Raw genomic sequence first — 22,531 nt, 5'->3', positions numbered from 1 at the left:
ATTGGGTGGTATTTTCAAAAGCACTTAAGTGACTTTTTGAAGACCACGCAGAAAGAAAGCTCTAGCTCAATAGAAAACCACATGCACCTGCCCCTTATCTATTCACAATTAGCTAACATTTTTAAGTGCTTTGAGATTCTCACATGAAGAGTGCTCTGAAAGTGTAAAATTATTATTGAAAACAATGGGCCAAATTCTGCTCTTAGTTACACAGGTGTAAAACTGGAATAACTCCATTGATTCCAGCCCTCACACTGGAGCTTACTCTGGTTTCAAGGTGGTGTAACCAAGTGTGGAATTTGGTGCTCAATCTCATTACGGCACATACAAGTGGCAGTCAGTAGATGCAATTTCCTCAAACATTTCAGATCTGAATAGTCCCAGGTACTACACCTGAAGTAATGGAACATACAAAAACTGAGTGCATGATGTCAGCAGTGGCTGAGCACAGATCATGCTGGGATGTGGATCTCCATAATTATCTGAATATTTTCCTGTAGGTATCAGATAACTAAATACCACAACCACCATTAAAACATCAACATTTACCACCACCATCACCGTATCCCAAACATAGGATGTACACTTGCTCCCACTGAATCCAACAGCAAATTCTCATTCAATGAAATGGGAGCTGGATCATAGTTATCTGCTATTCTAAACACAGAGGTAAATGTGCAGTCTGTGATACCATGGTACAGCAATGATAGAAAACATTGCCATGCACCTCACAGAAAGCAGTTACAACGCTCTGCCAACTGACAAGTGAGTAACTCTTCGAGACGCATCCATCTTTGCAAGACCAAGAGATCAAAACAAAGACACACTCAGTCACCTGGGTTTCTCTTTGCTGTGCACAAAGCGGACCCTCTTCTCCTCCACATCCTTCCAGCTGAAGTGGTCATCCTTGTCCAGTTGCACACCTTCCCCATTCTCCATGATCACTAGCCTGCCATTGGTGGGAGAGCTGAACACATGGAACAGCAGCTCTCTATCTCGGGCACCCGAGTCACGTGAACCCATGAAGGATAAGTCCAGTGGCTTTACCCCACCAATCCCTACTGTGAGTGAACCATTCACCTGGGAAACAGACATATCTGTGCTGGCTAGAAAAAAGGGGAAAACATCATTAATACATAAGAGATGCTCTCATTACATAATCGGAGGCTATGTTTATTTGGCTCTCTGTCCTCCTAAGATGTGCATGTTTGCCACTGCCCAAGACTACTACACCAGGATCACCTAATGTCATTCTTGTTACTGGAGGACACAGTGGTCTAGAGAAATGACCACAGAGTGGAGTATTAGGAGGGACTGATTTCTAATCCAAGTTCAGCCACGTACTGTGTGAACTCGGGCAAGACACTTCTTATCTCAGTATCTCTATCTGTAAAATGGGAATAGCAACCCTTACTGACCTTCCCTGACAGGGGTATTAATTAGTTTGTGTCTTCACAGTGCTTTGTTCATATAAAATGCTATGTCTTATTGTTGCTTCAGTAATGTATTTTTCCCACCTGGGTTTTATTCTGCATCCTCTAACGATGGGAGACAGGGCTAGGGGAAGAAAATTATCTCTAACTATACAAATTAACTTTACTTGGAATTCCGGCTGCATGCATTTTCCTGAAAAGAAACATTACAGAGAACTAGCTTTCTGCTCCTTTAATGGCCAGTCCATGAACAACATGGAGGGTCTGTACAAAACTTGGGTTTAAAAAATACTACTAAACACGTGCTCCTTTAGACCCATAGACCTGTCAGAAAAACACAGTTTAATTCCCTTATCCACCATGGGAGGAACTCACCTTCACACTCTTTGGTCCTGGTGTTGCCATAAAAACCATGACCACAGTAAGAAACACAAAGCTTGTTCTTCAGAAACATGGTGGCATCACAGAGGTGGCATTCACTGGCATTGTCACACTCTAAGCATCCCATAGGGCAAGCTGAGATGGATAGGAAGGCACAAGCTCATTAGCCATCACAAACAATGCAAGAACTGATATGTGCAGGTGTCCCAGTTCTTAGATTAGGAAACAACTACACGTCTACCCTGATATAACGCAACCCGATATAACACGAATTCAGATATAACGCGGTAAAGCAGCGCTCCGGGGAGCGGGGCTGCGCACTCTGGTGGATCAAAGCAAGTTCGATATAACGCGGGTTCACCTATAACACGGTAAGATTTTTTGGCTCCCGAGGACAGTGTTATATTGGGGTAAAGGTGTACTCCCATTACTACCTTGCCTAATAGTAAAAAATGACCCACCCTGCATCTGCAAATGCTAACACACCCATTTACAAATATACAGAGAGTGGGTATCCTTGGTAGGCAGCTTTTACTAGTGTCAGATTCATTGCTGGTTCTACTAGCATAGGAAAGCTCTCTCAAACTGACAATCTCTCTCAAACTGACAATCTTTCAAAACAGAAGAATGTTGTAAGTGGAACCACGGTTAGCTTCACACATCTGAAAAACCTGGCCGTGTCCTCAGATCCTGCACAGCTAGCTAATCTGAACACACCACAGAAAGCTGTAATAGAGCGGATCTATTACATAACAGTAAATGTTATTTTCATTATGGGCAAATGTCATAAGCAGAGGATCACTAAAACCAGAGTTGCTGTTTGGTGGAATTTCACTTTATTCAAACTCACCATAAGTGGGTCCCAGGGTAGGCAATGCCTGTTCCTTAATTCTCAATCTGATTTCACCTAGTCAGTAATGAGTTTCATATCACTGCATGTCGGCGGTGCTCTCTGTTTGCCTAAGCCACCATGTGAGAATTAACAGTTCACAGTGTTTAAAGAGTTGCAACCTCAATTCCATCCCACTATCTCACACCAGTTCTGTTCACCTGTGCATTTCTGTTCTGTGCGGTCTGCATAATATCGCTTCCCACAGTCCAGGACACAATGCGTTTGCAAGAGGAGAAAAGGAGCTTCACAGCGAGCGCACTCATTTGGATGGTGACACTGGAGGCAATGGTCATCACATCCTGAAAAACATTTGCAAAGCCAAAAAAGAATTAACTACAATCTATGTACCAGCAACTAGGCCTTTTACTGCTGCCTGCACAAAAGCGATATATGGCTGGGCCCATTACATTAATACCTATGTGTCTTCAGAGATAGATTGCGTGTAGGGACTTGGGAGGCTGAAGTTAGGGCATGCCTTCAAAATCAAAAACTTGCTGTACACACAAATGAAAATTAGAGATATACTCGAAAACCAACGAGGGAAGCATGGCACCGTAGCGATAGCTAAAAGCAGTTTCACAGGGACTTACGTTGGCATGTGTCTGATTCCCTGTAGAAAGCTAACGGGCACTGTTCAACACAGGCCCCATCCTGCAGAATGTAGCCATCCATGCACTGCAGACAGTCAGTCCTCGTGGGGCCTTTACAAGCATTGCAGCTCCAGTCACACTCTAGAATAAAGAAAACGTCAGAGTAGGGCACCCTTCTGCATGCACATCCAACGCTGTAGAAGCGTTTAACACATTAGGCAGCTATCAGCTGCGGAATTCCTCTCTTTGGCTTAACATTCCCTAATTACGTTCAACACAGGTATTGTTCAGTGTTTGGAGCTTCTTATCAGTGATGCAGCTTCACAGCCAGAGAAATCTGCTCTTATCCTTTAGGCACCAATGGGTCTTTATCTGCTAAAATCCTCAGTCTCTTATCTTGCACAGACTGGGACTCCTAGGATGCCAAAAGCTTTCCCAATTCACACTAACCAAAGAGGAAGGTCACTAAGAGGAGAGTCCTCAGCCCAGAAATCTAGCAAACATAGTCAGGCCCAATTCCACCTTCAGATTCCCAGGCATGGCTCCTGCTGTCTTTAGTGGAGGCTGTGTGCATGTGTCCATGTCCACCAGGGCATAATATGGCCTATAATATTATTTGCAGTACCGTAGCACCCCAACTGGGGCAGCGTGGTGCTAGGCCCCGTGCAAATACATCATGCAAGACAATCCCCACTCTCAAAAACTTATACTCTAAATAGCCGAGACAGACAATGCAAGGGAGGGGAAACAAAGGCCTACAAAGGCGAGGTGACTTGCCCAATGTCACATGGCAGATCTGTGGCAGAGCCAGGGTAGAACAGTCTCAGTCCAGTGCCCTACATACTGCTTCTCTACAGTACTGAAATATCATCAGACTCTCACTACCTAGCTAAAGGAGGCATAGAGAGAGCCAGCTAGAAACAACTATCAGATAACAATTGATTTGTAATACTGCTTTGGATGGTGGTGGTAGCCATAAAGCTACATCATCCTCAAACTACATTTCCAGTATGGAATATTATCCAGGAGAGTTTTGGAAATATCTCAAATCTTCTAAATCTTTCCCAGTATTTGTTATTGTTCAGGGATGTAGTACACCGCTACCTCGATATAACGCCACCCGATATAACACGAATTTGGACATAACGCGGTAAAGCAATGCTCTGGGGGGATGGGGTTGCACACTCCGGTGGATCAAAGCAAGTTCAACATAACACGGTTTCATCTATAATGTGGTAAGATTTTTTTGGCTCCCAAGGACAGCGTTATATCGAGGTAGAGGTGTAATTATAAGCCAGAGATACTCAGGTCAATATACAAGACCCTACATGTGCTTAATACAAAAAGATTTAAAATGTTAATCTCATTCATTATTCAACTGAGTCATGACTGAATGAATTGTAAAACCTGACCCTTGGAAAGTCTGATGGCTCACTTACTAAATCATTTACAAAGGAACGGTTTGCAATAATCTTGTGGATTTTTTTTTTTGACTGAAAACTGAAGTATGTGACAGAGGACTGCTGAAAAAAAGATAACAGAAAAAAATCTGCCCAGTAATAGACCATTCTGCAGCCATCCTAATTGTTATTTTTAAATAGAAAATATGCATTTTTCACCTCTGCAAGTCTTGGTGGAGTAATCAAGATAATATTGCTGAGTGCAGCTTTCATACTGGCATTCACCAAATAATAGAACCTTGGCTGAGTCTCTGCATGACGTACATCCCATGGCCGACTCACAACTCAGACAGTGGACACTGCAAGCTGTAGAGAAATTAAGACAAAAAAAATCACTGCAATTACTGAAGCACTAGCTAAATGATGTTAGATTTACCTGAAGCTTCACTATTCAATGTTCTCTTTGGAGAATCTGCTGGGGTAACTCTTCATAGCTTTGCCTGCTTACCATCCCCAGACACTGCTTCATGACTACCCTTCATCTATCCAAAAGGGAGTTCTGGACATGTCTCCACATAGGACTTAATGCTGCTCCGAGTGTCTTCCAAAAGAGGCCACTAGAGAGCAATTTAAAATATTGCTTTCTCCCAGATGGACAGAGTTTATGTACTAATAATCTGGTGAACCACCAGGGACAAACATGAGACTTGAATTCAAATCCCTGTATACAAGTGTTCTTCAAGTATTTTTCTCCTTCGACCTTCAGAAACTTAAATTTAACCCTTCCAGTTTGTATTCATAGACTCAGAGTTCTGAAGGCCAGATGGGACCATCAGGATCATCTAGTCTGACCTCCTGCATAACACAGGCCGTAGAATTTCACCAAAGTATTTCACCAAGTGTTTTACATTTTGCTTTAAATGTGGGATTTTGCAGGTTTATAGACACAGGAAGCAAAATCTGATGGTTCAGCTGGACAAGTTGCAACCCCCAGAGGTTCAAAATATTTCATTCCAACTCCACCATGTTGGGAGTCTGAATTTCTCAGCACGATGCAGGTGCATTCAACAAGAATGGCACAGCTCTTGGCTATCCTTGACAGAACAAGGAGCAATGTCTCAAGTTCCAGTGGGGGAGGTCTAGGCTGGATATTAGGAAAGCCTTTAACGTAGGGAGGGTGGGGTTGAAGCACTTGAATGGGACCTGGTGATGGGTTGCATTAATGTGCGATACAAGATCGAATACTATTTATGGAATCTCAATCCTTGGAGGTTTTTAAGGCGGCGTTGACAAGCCTGGTGGGATGATTTAGTTGGTGTTGGCCTCTGCTTTGAGCCGGGGTTGGAAGATGATCCTGAGGTCCCTTCCAACCCCAGTCTTCTTATATGATTCTTCCTGCTCCAGCAAGCTTTTACAAAGTGCTACAAAAGATGTGGAAAGCGACTTGGTTTCGCCTACACTAACAACTAGACAAAAAAATAACAAAAAAAACTCAGCAGTGATTCTCATAGCCGGGTCCACTCATCTGAGCTCCAGCGTCGCACTGGGGGTGTTGTTCATAAAAGATAGTTAAGGTTTAATGTCTCTTTTACCTGTAAGAGGTGGAACAGCTCAGTGTAAACTGCTGACTCAACGCACTGCACTAACCCGGCTGAACTAGACCGGAAATCAGGGGACAAATACTTTCAAATCTTGGTGGAGGAAGTCTTGTTTGTGCGTTGTTTTATGCTTTCTGGGCTAGAGAGGACCAGACGTTCATTCACCAGATCTGTCTCCATTCATTTCTAATACAGTCTTCATGTTCATAATGTAGTACTAGCTAGAAAAGGCAGATTAGTTTTCTATGTTTGTTTTATTATTTGCAAATGTGTATTTGCTAGAGAGGATATTTTATCTCTGTTTGCTGGAACTTGTATCTTAGGCTAGGGGAGGGAGTCCTAGCTTATATAACTTAGACTTGTAAACATTTTCCTCCTGGTTTTACAGAAGATAATTTTTATTTTTTTTCTCTTAATTAAAGCTTTCTTTTTTAAAAACCTGATTAAATTTCTTTTTTCCTTGTGTAAGACCCAAGGGATTGGGTCTGACTCACCCCAGGGAGTGGGGGGGAAAGGTTAATTCCTCTCTGTTTTAAGATTCAAGGAGTTTGGATCACGTGAATCTCCTCAGGGTAACCCAGAGGGGAAAACTAGTCTGTGAGTGGTAATATAAGAGAGGCGGGCATCGGTTTATTTCTCTTTGTTTTAAGACCCAAGGGGTTTGGGTCTTGGGTCCCCCAGGGAAGGTTTTTGGGGGACAGGAAGTGTACCAAAACACTATATTTTTGGTTGGTGGCAGCGCTATCAAATCTAAGCTAGGAATTAAGCTTAAAAGAGTACACACAGGTCCCTACTTTTTGGACGCTGAAGTTCAAAGTGGGAATAATACCTTGACAGGGTAGCTAAAAATAGATGAGCAGATATTTGGCCTCAGACTGGAAACCCTCCCCACAACATCAGCTTTCAGAGACCAGGCTCCAGCCTAAGCCCAAACATCTACACTGCTATTTTTAGCCCTGCAGTGCAAGCCCAGGTCAGTTGATCCAGGCTCTGAGACTTGCTGCTGCAGGTCTTCTCTGCTGTATAGACGTACCCCTAATAGCATCTAGCTGATGTGCAGAAAGCCCACTATGATATTGACCTGCCATACTTTTAATGGTGAGCAATCACTTGGAGGGGTACAATGCACATCAAAGGCCATATTTTCAGAAACACATGCAAAAATCATGTGGATTTACACTCCTAACTTGCATGCACAGTTACCAAAGCTGTGCTACCAAATGCAACAATTATGCATACAAACGGTCAGCTAGAAACGTAACTGGTTATTTGAGCACACAATTATCTCAAACACAATCATGGCATCTGATCATGCAAATGCAAGTACAATTTTTACATACAATCATACAGGCAAATTTCTGGAAATATGGCCCCATAAATCCAAAGGATGAAGCTCGACTGGTCGCTTTTATGGCCAAAAGTTCTCACAGGCTTGAGAATGAGTTCAGTGGGGCTGGAAAGTAGAGATCTATGAAACTCAATGGTTCCTATTTGGGGGAGGTGCATGTGCACTTGTTCTTGGTTCAAGTTCAATTTGAGTCCTAAATCTGAAAAACTCAAAGCACAGATTAGCTGTAAATTCCTGTTTTTTTCTTGGTGTCTTGTTGAAACTAGGAGAAACCACCTATTTTGTCATTCGTGACATCTGAGCTAATGATTTGCTGCTATATGGTCCAAATCATTCTGTAGCTACTGGGAGAAAACATCGGGTCTCCAAGGATACATGTACATTGCAGCTGGAAGTGTAATTTCCAGCTTGGGTAGATGAACACAAACTAGCTTTGATGAAGGGCACTCAAAATAGCAGTGTAGCCCCAGCAATGCGGGTGACAGTTCAGGCTAGCCACCTGATTACTTACCTAGGGTCAAGGATAGGACTGTAATTGGGCAGCTAAACTACACTGCCATGGCTACATGGCTATTTTTGGCACGCTAGCTCAATCAAAGCTACCCTGTGTACATCTATCTGAAATTACACCTCTAGTGGTAACGCAGATGTACCCTAAAGAAAAGTCTATTTAAAGCATCTAATACCTATTTATAAATGAGCCAGCACTTTTCTCATTTCATCAGTCCTTACAAAGGTGTGGTGAGCATTAATTTAGTGTTTGTCAAGTATCCTTACATTAAAAGAGCCATGAATTAGAAGACCCACGAATGATAAAACATTTGTGGAGTTCAAAATACACAGTAGTCACACTATTCAAAAAGGGGAAAACAAAAGCTGCATTTAAAAACAAGTACATGCCATTTCTTTTATCGGCACTGCTCTGTAACGTTTTCAGATGCATACCACTTTTGTGAAAAGCTTCCTAAGTTTGTGTCGTCGTTTCTTTACAAACACTCCAGTAGATATATTGAGATCAAAGGAGTACGTAGATCTACTTCACGTTCCTTTGATCTAATCTCAGGTATTTTCAAAACTATGGATTCTTCAGAAGTATAGTGAAATCAAAACAAATGGGGGAGGAGGGAAAGAGAGACCAAAGATTCTGATTAAACATTTTTTATCATCTCTAAATGGTAGTTCTCCAACACAGCAGATCAATCTATTTCTAGATGAGTTATCACTAACACTGCACTGAATAGATCTGAGTGCCCCTTGAAATTACACAAATTCTATACATCAACACACTCTGCCACAAAGCTGTCATTAGTTTTCACCAGCCACAAATTGTACATACAATAAAAAAGTTATTTGCAAACTGGGAGATGAGACGTGTGTGGTTGGAATGAGACTGTTTACACAGATAAATGTCTCACTCAAGTTTGGGAGCTAGAACTGTATTCAGCAAGGGCTTTGGTTTCATAAGGCTAGTGAATGGACAGCCCAAGGGGAGAAACAGATATTTTAGGACATCCACTGAAGACTATCCATGAGTATGGCACGACACTGAGGCTTGGCAAACCTTTCTATTTGAAGAGCGGGTTTTCTGGAGAAGTTAGTAAGAGCGGAATCCACTTTGGGCTCATAAGCTTTGATCCTCCCGAGCGGTCTGGTCCCAAGCCAGCAAAGCACTGAAACACATACTTGGACTGACGCATTAAAGCGAATGGGACTATTTACATGCTTGAAGTTAAGCGCATGTTTAAGAGCTTTGCTGGATTGTGGCTAGAGTGCTAAGCACCTTGCAGAAATCTGCCCAAACAGAATAGTAGCATTTTGAACCCATTTTGCACTGGCATAAATGACCAGACCTGTACAAGGCAGTAGTAATTAGGCCCTTGTTCTGCATATTCAGTGTTGCATGTACAGTGATGTTACTTAATTATTTATTAAGTCTAGGTCAAGGTCTTCATAGTGTCACCAACAGCATTTTCCTGACAGTTACAAGCTTTTCATGACAGGACAGACGGGATCAAGAGCCAAGAAACCATTTGCAAGGGTATTCTGAAGAGGAGGGAGTGTTTGGCGGGAGACACTTACGTTTGCAGGTCCGGTTCTCATCCCTGTAGTATCCCAGGAAACAGACTGAGGTGCACATGCCAGTGTGGGACAAAACGAGGCCGGAGTCACAGGAAGAGCAGGAGAAAGGGCCTCCACCACTGCAGGTTTTGCACGAGGGGTGACACTCTGAGAGGGTAGAACGAATGAAAATACCATTCATGCAAAAGCAAGTCTTTAAGCAGGTTTGTAGTGGTTCTTTACAAGCACACATCACCGAACTGATCCTCTCAGTACAGAGCACCCATCACTCCTACATGCAGACATGTTCTCGCTGTCAGATTTCTTGCTTTCCTGACTGTTCTGTAAGTAAAGAACTGTGCCTTCATTAAATTTGAAGAGCGAGATCCATCACTGACTGTAAGTGGACAGAGAAATCCATGGAATTACTCACCTAATTCAAGGCTGAATTTGGCCCAAGGCAATGTTAGGAATCTCAAAAGCTAACACTAAATTCAATATGCACTTTGACACAGCTTGAACAACAGAATAGTTTGGGTAATTCATGAAATCCAAGAAATGCTCTATCTAAACTTGGCTTTCCAGGAGGAAGGAATCCCGCCCCCCCAAGAGGTATATCCCATGAGATGACATATTATAACGCTCTGGAGTGAATTATGTTACCCGGAAGGCTAAGACAAAGCTAAGAAACACAGTTAGTATGTCTGTCAGTGTGGAGCTAGGTAAATAACGATACAGCGACCTTGTAATCTTGGGCCAGCAGAAACAAGTTTTTGCAGTGCTCATCTTGAACATCTAGTCTAGATTAGGCACTGCCCATCTCATGCAAAGAGGCCAGATCGGACATTTAAATATATGATGTTTCCTCTTTTAGTCTCTTTCTCCTTTATCAATCCATAATATACATTGTCTCATGTAAGATGAACTGGGTTTGACAAGCTGTGGGTGGACATCCTAGAGTTCTCATAGGAAATGGATTTACGTCCTCTTGCGAAAGGCAAAATGGTGCAAAGAAGACTGCACAAAAGTGCCACTCAAGCACCAGCAGGTAGCAGGGTGAACACAAAAGGGCTAATGGACCTGAAGGCACAAGCCACCATCAAAATGCTACTACCAATACTGCTGGCTGACCACCTACAACATACTACCCCCACAAACCAAGGAGTCGGACTAGCTTTTCTGGAGCTGGCTTTTTCTCTCCGGGGCTGGCAGGAATTACTGCCTCTGGCAATACTGATTCAGCAAAAGCCTCAAACAACTGCAAAGAGATTCTAAACATTGGGATAATACTCAGCTTCAGGTGGCGGGTTTTCTGTTGGATTCCTAAGAGCATGGATAAAAGAGGCCGCTTCAAGAGGTAAGAACCTTCCTCGTTTGAGATCCTACCATAGACTAATGCAAAGTCCTGTGCCCACTTGACATCTATACACAGAGTGAAGTCCAGTGACGTCAGTGGGAGTTTTGCCATTAACATCAGTGGGGCCTGGATTTCACCATAGTGTTTAGTGTCCCTCTGCACCAGTAGTTCCCACCTTAGTGAATAGAATTTGTTTTTTCTCCTCTTGGCACATGCCTAGAAGTTCTCCTGGACAATCAAGCTCCTAAAATTGTGCTACTACCACAAGAGCGGAAGAGACAGGAATCATAGCAGCTTAGCGATGGACATCTGAAGTGACCCCACTTTAATGTGCTCCTTGAATATGGAAAATCTTTGAGCCCTACCTACCTGAAAACAACCCCTAGAAGTGACATCACTGCATCAGCCAATACTGAATGGATGAGACGGGGACCTTTCACAAGACTGATCCAGAACCATACTCCCACCCCCTTCTTCCCGTAAACTTCCTGTTCTCTGCAGTATATTAACTAGTATTATCTGTGTAATAGCAGTTCTTGGGGACTCGAGGGCTCGGCACAGTACAAAGACACACGGTCCCTACTTCAAAGCGAGCTTCCAATTTAACAACAGACAAAGGACAGAAGAGGAAGCAGAGACAGAGAAGTGCAGTGACTTGCAGAGCCATGCTTCAGAGATTTCCTGAATCCTAGCTCAGCATCTGTCCACTGGACTCCGGTGCCTCTCAAGAGAAGCAATTCCATGGGAGCAGCTGGGCAGATCTCACCCCTAATCTCCACCGCCAGGTGTTACTCACTTTTACAGACTCCGCTTTCTGCATAGGATCCCATGGGACAGTCAGGAACACAGTGATCCCCCAGCAGCAAGTGACGGGCATTCTGGCACTTCAAGCAGATGCTGCCCGTGTCGTGGAGATCAGCCACACACTGGTGGCACAAAGGATGACAGTCTAAAGAGAAAAGAAATAGCGGGTACCAATGAAGGAGGCTTCTGACTGTCATCTTGCAAAACAGCCCTGCTCAGAGACAACGACACTGAGAGAGCACAAGGAATATATTTCAGAAAAGTAACATTAAGAGCAATTTGCATGCACAACTCTCATTCGGAGCAAAAGGGGTACGGGTTCAGCTTTGCAAGAGGCATTATCAGCAAATATTAGGCCCAGCGGACTGCTCCTCCTCTCCCATTTTTACTCTGTGTTATTTTCAGGTACTGCGGTGTTATAGCTTTTTACTTAGCATCAGACAGCGTGCACACTGCTTGAACGTGCCTTTTGCTGAATTCAAGTGTCCTCCCCGCTTCCCCCGTCATGGGTGAAGATGGTTCAAAGCTCTCTCCTAAAAAAACCCTGGCACTTTTTCTTTTCTTCTAAGATTAATCTTTCTAAAAAGGATGCTGCTGGCTGTACAGATTCTATGCTTCCAAAAGAGCACGATCGGAGCAAGTGGATCAATTTTCTCCTGTGGTTCACATTGCCCAGGCTTTCCCACCCGGCACTCCCAAAAGACCACTGCCTTCCCAGCAGCCTAGCGAAGAGTGCCATTCACAGTAGGATTAGCCAGCCTTACAAACCTCTTTTTCAGCAGCACTCCAATTAATGGCTCCTAACCTTCCCCTGAACCTTCAGAGTTTCAAAAGGTTTTACAACAAACCTTTTGTACATACATAAGGTCAACGCAAGGTATCCTGGGAGCCAAATTAATCCTCATTACAGTAATTCAGAAAATTATCAGAGAAATAATGGCCACCTTGAAAGAAATGTAATAATGAGATTTCTACTGAGAACTAACCTTTCTGTCCTTTGTCTCTCCTGAACCTTTCATTGAGAATTGCAGTGTTTTGATTCTAAAGAATGAGGCTGGGATTTTCAAAGGAGCCTAAGAGAGTTAGGCACCTATTTCCATTGGGATGGGGTGCCCAACTCCCTTAGGCTCCTTTGAAAACCTCAGTCTGAATTCCTTCTCCTGGTTACACATGCACAAGTCTCCCTGTGAGCAATGTTGATGCGCAGATTAGGGCAAAATTTGACCCAGGGAGTATATAGTATTTCTGATCATTCAGGTAACTGCATCCTTCATCCTCTAACCCACTACACATTTCATTCCCTGAGACTCTGGCATAAGGTACTAGTATTTTGTGTCATGAACTTTTTAAGCAGTGTGGTGCACGTACTTAGGGTCATCATTATTTATTTAATTAATTAGTGCCTAAAGAGTGCTGAGCACTCCTATGGTGATGGCCGGCAGCGTAAAACCCTAGGAAAGGCAATAAAAACCCTAAGTATACTAGGCACTTTACAGAACATAGAAGACACAGTCCCAGCCCCAAGGACGCAATCTTACAGATAGGGACCTAACAGCCAAAGGGAAAAGAGAACAAATGTTATGGTTAAGATCATGAAATTGCTTTTTCTATACATTTCTTGATAGTAAAGACCAAGTAATGCTTGTAGTGTTCCATGATTCACAATGGAAAACCTCATCCATCTTGCATACACAGCATACAACGGTTAGCGTATTGTGTGCTTCAGAATCCTGTGTGTGAAAAGAACTAATAAAATATCCCCCAAAGCTTCACACTATACTGTGCGTAATGCCATGTATTTGTAGCATGCTCTAATCCTGCAATGAACTCGAGTGGACAGATCCTGCACCCCCACAGATTCTACCCTGAAGTCAGAGGTGGTTGGCATGCTCCCAGATGTCTTATCTTGCAGTGTTTATGGCAGGATGAGGGACTAAGGTACTGTACATATGATTATATATGTTGGTATGTGGTACGTAATTTATGTGGGATGGTTGTTTTTTTTTTTTAAGAAGCAAGATCATGAGCATCTATGTGCACCCTCCTTAAGCAATAAAATTAGCACCAGTAGGTTTCACAAATTTCTCATGCTCCCCCTATTCACCTAGTAATTCATTTACTCACCCTACCACCAAAACAATATTAGTGTCCTATTGCCTGCAAGTGTCTGTATTGGATGGTGATAATTGTTGGTTAGGTGCGACAAATGAACAAATACAGTACACTAGGCACTGAAATACTATAGCGATGAGCATGGAATAAGTGAAGTTGCGGAACTATTAACTATGGTTTGTAACCTGTCCTTTAAATCGGCTTCTGTACTCAATGATTGGAAGATAGCTAATGTAACGCCAATATTTAAAAAGGGTTCTAGAGGTGATCCCGGCAATTACAGACCGGTAAGTCTAATATCAGTACCGGGCAAATTAGTTGAAACCAATAGTAAAGCATAAAATTGTCAGACACATAGAAGAACATAAATTGTTGGGCAAAAGTCAACATGGTTTCTGTAAAGGGAAATAGTGTCTCACTAATCTTTTAGAGTTCTTTGAAGGGTCAACAATATGTGGACGGGGGGATCCAGTGGACATAGTATCTTGGATTTCCAGAAAGCCTTTGACAAGGTCCCTCACCAAAGGCTCTTACGTAAATTAACTTGTCAAGGGATAAAAGGGAAGGTCCTTTCATAGCTGAGAACTGGTTAAAAGACAGGGAACAAAGGGAAGGAATAAATGGTAAATTCTCAGAATGGAGAAGGTAACTAGTGGTGTTCCCCAAGGGTCAGTCCTAGGACCAATCCTATTCAACTTATTCATAAATGATCTGGAGAAGAGAGTAAAAAAGTGAGGCGGCAAGTTTGCAGATGATACTAAACTGCTCAAGATAGTTAAGACCAAAGCAGACTTTGAAGAACTTCAAAAAGATCTCACAAAACTAAGGATTGGGAAACAAAAGGCAAATGAAATGAACTCCAACTATACACACAATATGATGGGGGCTAATTAGCGACAACAAATCAGGAAAAGATCTTGGAGTCATCGTGGATAGTTCTCCGAAGATGTCCATGCAGTGTGCAGAGGCAGTCAAAAAGCAAAGAGGATGCTAGGAATCATTAAAAAGGGGATAGCAATAAGACGAGAATATATTATTGCCCTTATATAAATCAATGGTACGCCCACATCTTGAATACTGCGTACAGATGGTTCTCCTTACTCAAGAAAGATATACTGGCACTAGAAAAGGTTCAGAGAAGGGAAACTAAATGATTACGGGTTTGGAGAGGGTCCCATATGAGGAGAGATTAAAGAGGCTAGGACTCTTCAGCTTGGAAAAGAGGAGACTAAGGGGGATATAATAGAGGTATATAAATCTGAGTGATGTGGAGAAAGTGAATAAGGAAAAGTTATTTACTTATTCCCATAATACAAGAACTAGGGGCCCCCAAATGAATTTAATAGGAAGAAGGTTTAAAACAAATAAAAGAAAGTTCTTCTTCAAACAGCGCACAGTCAACTTTCGGAACTCCTTCCCTGAGGAGGTTGTGAAGGCTAAGACTAGAACAGCGTTTAAAAAAGAAATGGATAAATTCATGAAGATTAAGTCCATTAATGGCTATTAGCCAGGATGGGTAAGAAATGGTGTCCCTAGCCTCTGTTTGTCAGAGGGTGGGGGTGGATGGCAGGAGAGAGATCATTTGATCATTACCTGTTAGGTTCACTCCCTCTGCGGCACCTGACATTGGCCACTGTCAGTAGACAGGATACTGGGCTGGATGGACCTTTGGTCTGACCTAGTACGGCAGTTCTTATGATAAATGCAGACTAACACAGAGAGAAAAGTACCTGCTGAATGCAATTAACCAGACCCATCTAAATAATTTTTTGTTCTCATGCTGGAAAAGTCCAACAACATTTAAAAGGTATAAGTGCCTATAGAGCTGAGTGCTAGTACATTTTTCTCCTCTTTATAGCCTGGCTGTGTTTGTTCCTATGTGTTAAAACAGTTCCTTTAATTTGGCTGTTGCTTCCTAAGAAATCAGTCCTATATCCACCCCCAATACTTTGAACACGTGGAGCTCAGAGAACACTTTCCCCCCAGAAAGACAACAGCTTGAGGTGAATTTGAAGGACTATGGGAAACAAGAGGCAGAGAAAAGGAAGAACAAAGGTACTTTGTATTGTAAAAGGTTATACAGATTTTTAACAGCAGACTCCCTTTGGGCTAAGAAGGAAAAGGAGCAGAGTATTCTCCTTATAGTTCTGAATGCCACCCCCCGCCCCCCGCTATCACTCCCACACCAATATTTGTCTTTTTACTTCTGGTTGACCCCTTTACACCACTTCTCTCCAGTCCCTATCTAGGATGTGACTTCAGCTCCAGGAGTGATACTGGCTGGCATTTTCAAGAAGTCAGCCATTCAACTCTCATTGAAAATCAATGTGAGTTAGGTACGTTACTCTGTGAGGCCTCTTTCAGAATCCCAGACAGAGTCTTCAGAGTATGATGGTGTCACCTTGATGATAGTCCCAGTGTCCTTTTGTTCATTCTCCTCCTCATGTTCACAGAGCTACTTTCACAAAGGCAATGACTTAACTAACCTTTTTCCTCATCAGGCTCTAGGGTTCCTCTCTCTCCACCTGGTCCCGCACCAAAATCTTACTGGGAGGGAGCAGGATAAAACACCTGCAGCAAGATTTCACTCCTGCGCACTATTAAGCCACCACCATACACATGTCTTTCACTAGAAATGTAAAGAAAACACCCCCAAACTTGGAAAGTGATCTGCTGCTGACCTACCTAAAATCACAGAGGCGACCACTTACCTTGTGAAACACACAAAACAGGGACTCATCATGAAGCCAAAACTCAAAGAACTCAGAGCCATCCATGCTCTCTTGACTCCTCCATTAGCTAAGCTAGCAAATGCTTGTGTTGAGTTGTTTAGCTATACCTAGCTCTTTAAGGGCTCCTGGGGATATATTTTCGCTATCATATGCTCAGCCATATTTTACCCATTAGGATAGCAGAGAATATGGGGATAAGAACAGGGCATTATATTAAATCAATAATCTAATACCATCACAGGCATGTCATCATGCAAACTTCCCACAGCAACTTACAATGAATCCAAGAGAAAAGTCAATAGAGTTTAGTCAGAAGGTCATCTAAAAACAAAAAAACTTTTTACCTTACTCTTGAATATGCTGAAGGGGGCATTAGCCCATAAAAAACACACTCAGCTCCTTATAAAGTTAATGGGATCTTGGCAGTCTCATAGAGAAATGCTTATTTTGCCACAAAGAGCAGGAGTGTCTCTGAACACACGGAGGAGAGGAATTCCAGAGGAATGGTGCCTGAGACAATATAACCCAGACCAAAGCAGGGAGGTGGTTCTTGCTTTTCTTCACCTAGATGCTCAGCTGGTATAAACTGGCATCCCAATTTACACCAGCCGAGAACTTGGACCCTTATGTCCACATCCAGCCTGAGGATCCAGTTGGGGGGCTGACCAACTGTATGTGTGGATCTGGAGAATACCTGTGAGAATGCCAAGATGGAAACTTTAACTAGGGAGGTTTGGGATTATTGTATCAGAGGTGTCATCCCTGTGGAAACTGAGGTGATCAGGATCAGGAGCTGTCTTGAATTCCATCACCAAGTCAGTCATCTTCTCTATCAGTTCTTCTCGGAAGCCTTTGACGGCTGGAGGTTTATAGGTTAGCAAAATGCAGAGGTGAACCTGGTCTCCGAATTCTCAGGCTCTTCCACCACATGAGACCTCAGGTTCTGCTGTGATTTTCTCATGGGTCTTCAGTTAAGTACTTGAGAATACTCTTGAAGAAATCTGAAGAAACCCTGAGGAGTTTCCTTCCCACAAGTAAAGAAGGTGGGATTTCACCAGAAGGACAGAAATTTTAGTGGAGGTGAAACTTTCCAAGGTTTCTGAAGCCAAACAAAAACTTTTACTAGTCGTTGGAAAATGCCAAGTAATCTTTGTCAAATTTTGGAAAAATAAAAACACCTAAAACTGGATTGGAAACAGCTAAAAATCCAAACATACACCTGAAAATGATTTCTAACTCTTATATGGTGGTTATAAAGGAAATCAGCATCATTATCCCCATTTTACAGACAGAGAAACTGACTTGTACATTCCTCAGAAGCTTCTTTGCAGAGACTTTGGATACCTTGGACCACAGTTTGAACACCCACTTCTGCTTCAAAATATTTGAGCATTTTTTCCTCTTGTGATAACTGAAGTGCATTTTTGGGACAGTGTTAAGCATAACACTATTTTATTAACTATTAATTATTATCATTATTATTAACCAATGCAACAATACAATTCACTAGAAGTTAATAGTTTCACTTGACAGTTGGCTTTCTCAGTCTTTCATAAAATATTTTCCCACCCATGGATATAAAAAGAATAAGATGAGGCTACAATGCACAGTGCACCCTTTAAGTCACTACAAAATTCTGCCTCCAGGGTCAGGGAGGGACTGGAATAACAAGAGATCATGATGGATGGCTAGATAATTGTAAAAACATTGCTTTTGAAGCAAAGCCAAAAACCTTGCAGATATTAATGCAAATTGTACATAATGTAAATGTAATGGTTTCTGATGTTCACTTTTATCGGACAGCTGCTCTCGAACTGATCATTAATAACCTGTAAAGGCAAACGTAGAGAGTAACATTTCAATCTGTGTTGAGTGAGGAGGCTGACTGAGATGCAACAACAGCATAAATGCAGGGCACAGGGCCATCAGCATGTACAATTTGTTCTAAGATTAGACAGAACTTTGGAACAAGGAGCAACATCCCCTCCAGCCACAAACATCTCCCTCAAAGACCCACCTACAGATGTTTTAAAAAGTCAGTCAATAGCACCGCTCTTTCTATAGCACCCTTTGTCACAGGATCTCAAAGCACTTTACCTACATTCGCGCCCTCCCTGCTGCTGCCACTGTGAAGCAGGGAAGTATTATCCCCTCTATATAGATGCACAGAGAGATTAAGGGCCTCATCTTGTGACATTGAAGACATTGGCAGAACTACCATTCACTTCTGTGGGGCAGGGGCAGGGCCTAAGTGACTGTCCAGGGTCCCACAGCAAGACTGAGGCAGAGCTGGGAACAGAACTGAGATCTCCTGCCCCTCTTTGCTGCACTGTAACTATTAAGCCTTCCCTCCTATTCCAGGGCTTGAGCCAAAGGCCACTGAAACTCTTTGACCTCTGTGGGTCTGAGGGCCTTTGAAGTGTGGTTCTACTGAGAAGTGATTCTGTAAAAACAGTCCTGTGAGGGCCAATGCTTCTTGCTTCAGCGATTTCCAGATCAAACTTGGTTTCATGTAGAAGGAAAATGATGGTCCTTCCAACTGCCCGTGTTTCATATACAGCCTAAGCTCTGAAAACCAAGCAATGTTCTTTCTGGCTCGTGCACTATTGCCAATAATAAAGAGTCTGCAGGCCAAATCCAAGCCACGCAAGGCCCACGGACATGAAAACAACAGCGTGCTCGCCATCCTACAAGACTTGACCAAACTTATAGAGCTGACAGGGGGCAATTAAAACATATACACAAGCCAGAGGCAAAGAAAACCATTCCCAAGACTAATCCTTACATGATAAATGTTACTAATTCTTTCCAATAAATCTTACAGCTAGGAATGACAATGCAAGGGGGATCTGCTAGAGAGAACACAATGAAAAGTAATGGAAAAATAAATTGGAGGAAATAAAGGATTTCTCTGCATAGAGCTACAAAGCATAACACACTAACGAGCTTTCTAAGGTGCTAATCCTACATCAGAATCAGCTGGAGTCTGTGGTAGCAGATCCATACGTAGGATTGGGGACCTAAATAAATAATTAATGCTTCAAACTGGTTTCAAAAGAAAAAGAATTCAGCACAACAAAAGATACACTTTTACATACAATGAAGACCCAGGCCACACGCAAACACAACGGAACAGATTCACCATTGTGTTACACCAGTTCTACAGTGATGTGACTCCAATTAAATCAGCACAGTAGTGAGTCAGGCCAGTGAGCTGGAATAATAGTGTTACAACCAAGCACATTTTTTACATCTTCTGAAACTTTACAGAGAAATCATAGAAGTTATAGAAATGTAGGGCTGGAAAGGACCTAGGGAGGTCATCGAGCCCAGCTCGTTGTGCAGAGGAAGGACCAAATAAACCTAGACCATCCTGACCTAGACCACCTGTTTGTCCAACCTGTTCTTAAAAACCTCTCGCAATGGGGATTCTGCAACCTCCCTCTGAAGGCTATTCCAGTACCCACGACCCTTACAGTTGGAAAGTTGTTTCTAATATCTAACCTAAATCTCCCTTGCTGCAGATTAAGTCCATTACTTCTTGTCCTACCTTCAGTGGATGAAAAGAACAATTGATCACCGTCCTCTTCGTAACAGCCCTTATCATATTTGAAGATTTATCAAGGTGTCTCCCTCCCCTCACTCAGTTTTCTTTTCTCAAGACTAAACATGCCCAATGTTCCTCATCTTTCCTCACAGGTCAGGTTTTCTAAAGCTTTTTTTCATTTTTGTTGCTCTCCTTTGGACTCTCTCCAGTTTGTCCACATCGTTCCTACAGCGTGGTACCCAGGATTGGACATAGTACTCCAGCTAAGGCCTCACCATTGCCAGGTAGAGTGGAACAATACCTCCCGTGTCTGACATACGACAGTCTTGTTAATACACCCCAGAACAATATTAGCCTTTTTCACAACGGCATCATATTGTTGACCATATTCAATTTACAATCCATTGTAATTCCCAGATCCTTTTCAACAGTACTACCACCGAGGCAGTTATTCCGTTTTGTAATTGTGCATTTCATTTCTCCTCCCCAAGCGAAGTACTTTGCAGTTGTCTTTATTGAATTTCATATGGTTGATTTCAGACCAATTTTCCAATTTATCCAGGTCATTTTAAATTCTAATCCTGTCCTCCAAAGTGCTTGCAACTCCTCCCAGCTTGGTGTCATCCATAAATTTTTTCAGCATACTCTCCATCCCATTATCCAATGTAGCTTTTAACTCTTTGAAATGCTGAATTATTTTCATAGGTGTCATTCACCATAATCATTTGGCTACAGGCTTTAGCTAAACAGAATCATGACTCATGTCTCCTTCTTTCTATAATTTGATAAGTAACCCAGCTTTGTGTGCATTCAGAGAACTGCAGAATACATTTTGGATATTTCTCCCCTCTTTAGCTATATTGTTCCTTCCTTTCCCATTTCTGCTGTGGGCAGGCAAAATAATAAATCTGCTTTAAAAAAAAAAAAAGGAAGTCCTGGAAGTTGAGATCAAAGAAACAAGTCTTATATTGGGAAAAAAAAGTCTATGTGGGGGTGGGTGGAGTGGGGAGTCAGGGCTAACATGAGAATGATAGTCTTTGAATAGATTGACTTATTGTCTATTGCATTTTTTCCTCTTCCTTTCTTCAGATCATTTACCTTTGCTGGAACCTCTCAGTGCTGCCACAGGCCTCACAAGCTATATCTTTTCTTTGATACACTAAACTAAATAAATACATAGAAGCATTACAGCTCAGAGTGACTGGAACTGTTCCCAGAATATGTTTATCCTTGTCTGCATGATGGATTAAATGAGATTTTTCTTTTTTAAACAGGTAAATGCAATTAAGGGCTGAAGTACATGTATACAGTATCCATAGAGTGTAACCCAGCTGTGCCAATATTCCTGTGAAGCCCAATAAGCTGTTTCTCAGAATTGTGGGATGAGTTCTTAACTCATCTTTCTGAAGCTCTATGCAGTGGTAAAGCAGCTTTCCTGGCTGCCGGCCACCACGCTGTTCCTGATTCCCCAGGGATACCACTCTCTGGTCATTATGACCACCTATGACTGCTTCTTTCTCTGGGGTGGAGTGTGTGACAGTGCCCTTCCTGGTATGGAAACTGAGTTCAGGGCAACAACCTCAGGGGATGAACACAGCATGTCCAGTGTCTTCAGTGGCAGGCTGGTCCCCGGGAGGGGCCACAGACCCAAAGACAGCTGACTGCCAGGATTGGCAGCCCCATTCCAGAGCTCCGCCTTGAATAGGAGGTGATCCAATGGTCTGACTGCCTAACTGAACTATCGATAAAACTGCACAAATTCCAGCTGCTTACAACCCTCTGAAGAGGATCAGCAATCACTGAACAGAGCAGAGCTGAGGTCTGTATTATACTCTAGCAGCAGCTGTTAAGTAAGAGCTGATTTGTTACGATACCATTAACTGTGTGAACGCTCTACTGCTTTTCATAATATTGCAAAGTATCACTTTCCAGACATAAACCCAATCCTCCCCAAAATAAGCGACAACAAGCCGGGAAGGACCAGTCCCCCTGCACCTCCCACTCTCATGATCAGATATGAGAACTCTCTTCCCTTCTCCACAGAGATCAAAGTTATCAGAGATCTCTTGTCCCTGTTGTCTCACACCCACTAGCAGCAGGGGGATAGGGATTGGTTTGTGTGTTGTTGTTTTTTTTAAGACCGTCCATTGGATGACCAGAATTGGCCCATCTCCCCTTTTGGAGCTGCACATGAAGTGACTGCAAATACTGGGGCTGGGGCTGGGGCTAGAGAAGTCAAGGGAAACAGAAGAGGAACTCAGGTGGGGACTCATTTGACC

The 22,531-nt window shown here is 42.6% G+C and overlaps 1 protein-coding gene across 2 annotated transcripts in view; it reads right to left on the bottom strand.

The window, feature by feature from the left end:
* The window catches only part of FRAS1 (Fraser extracellular matrix complex subunit 1), a 307,206-nt gene that overhangs the window by 110,451 nt on the left and 174,224 nt on the right, over window positions 1–22,531 (bottom strand). For both annotated transcript variants that reach the window (XM_075066086.1, XM_075066087.1), the window contains 7 exons: window positions 11,854–12,006; window positions 9,722–9,868; window positions 4,916–5,062; window positions 3,297–3,437; window positions 2,865–3,005; window positions 1,809–1,949; window positions 836–1,106 (listed from right to left, as the gene is read on the bottom strand). In XM_075066086.1, the coding sequence (XP_074922187.1) occupies window positions 836–1,106; window positions 1,809–1,949; window positions 2,865–3,005; window positions 3,297–3,437; window positions 4,916–5,062; window positions 9,722–9,868; window positions 11,854–12,006 (1,141 nt within the window). The remainder of the gene's footprint in view (window positions 1–835; window positions 1,107–1,808; window positions 1,950–2,864; window positions 3,006–3,296; window positions 3,438–4,915; window positions 5,063–9,721; window positions 9,869–11,853; window positions 12,007–22,531) is intronic.

Source organism: Chelonoidis abingdonii, chromosome 5 (genome assembly GCF_003597395.2).
Source record: "Chelonoidis abingdonii isolate Lonesome George chromosome 5, CheloAbing_2.0, whole genome shotgun sequence".
NCBI lineage: Eukaryota > Metazoa > Chordata > Testudines > Testudinidae > Chelonoidis > Chelonoidis abingdonii.
This window is presented reverse-complemented; position numbering and strand designations above follow the sequence as displayed.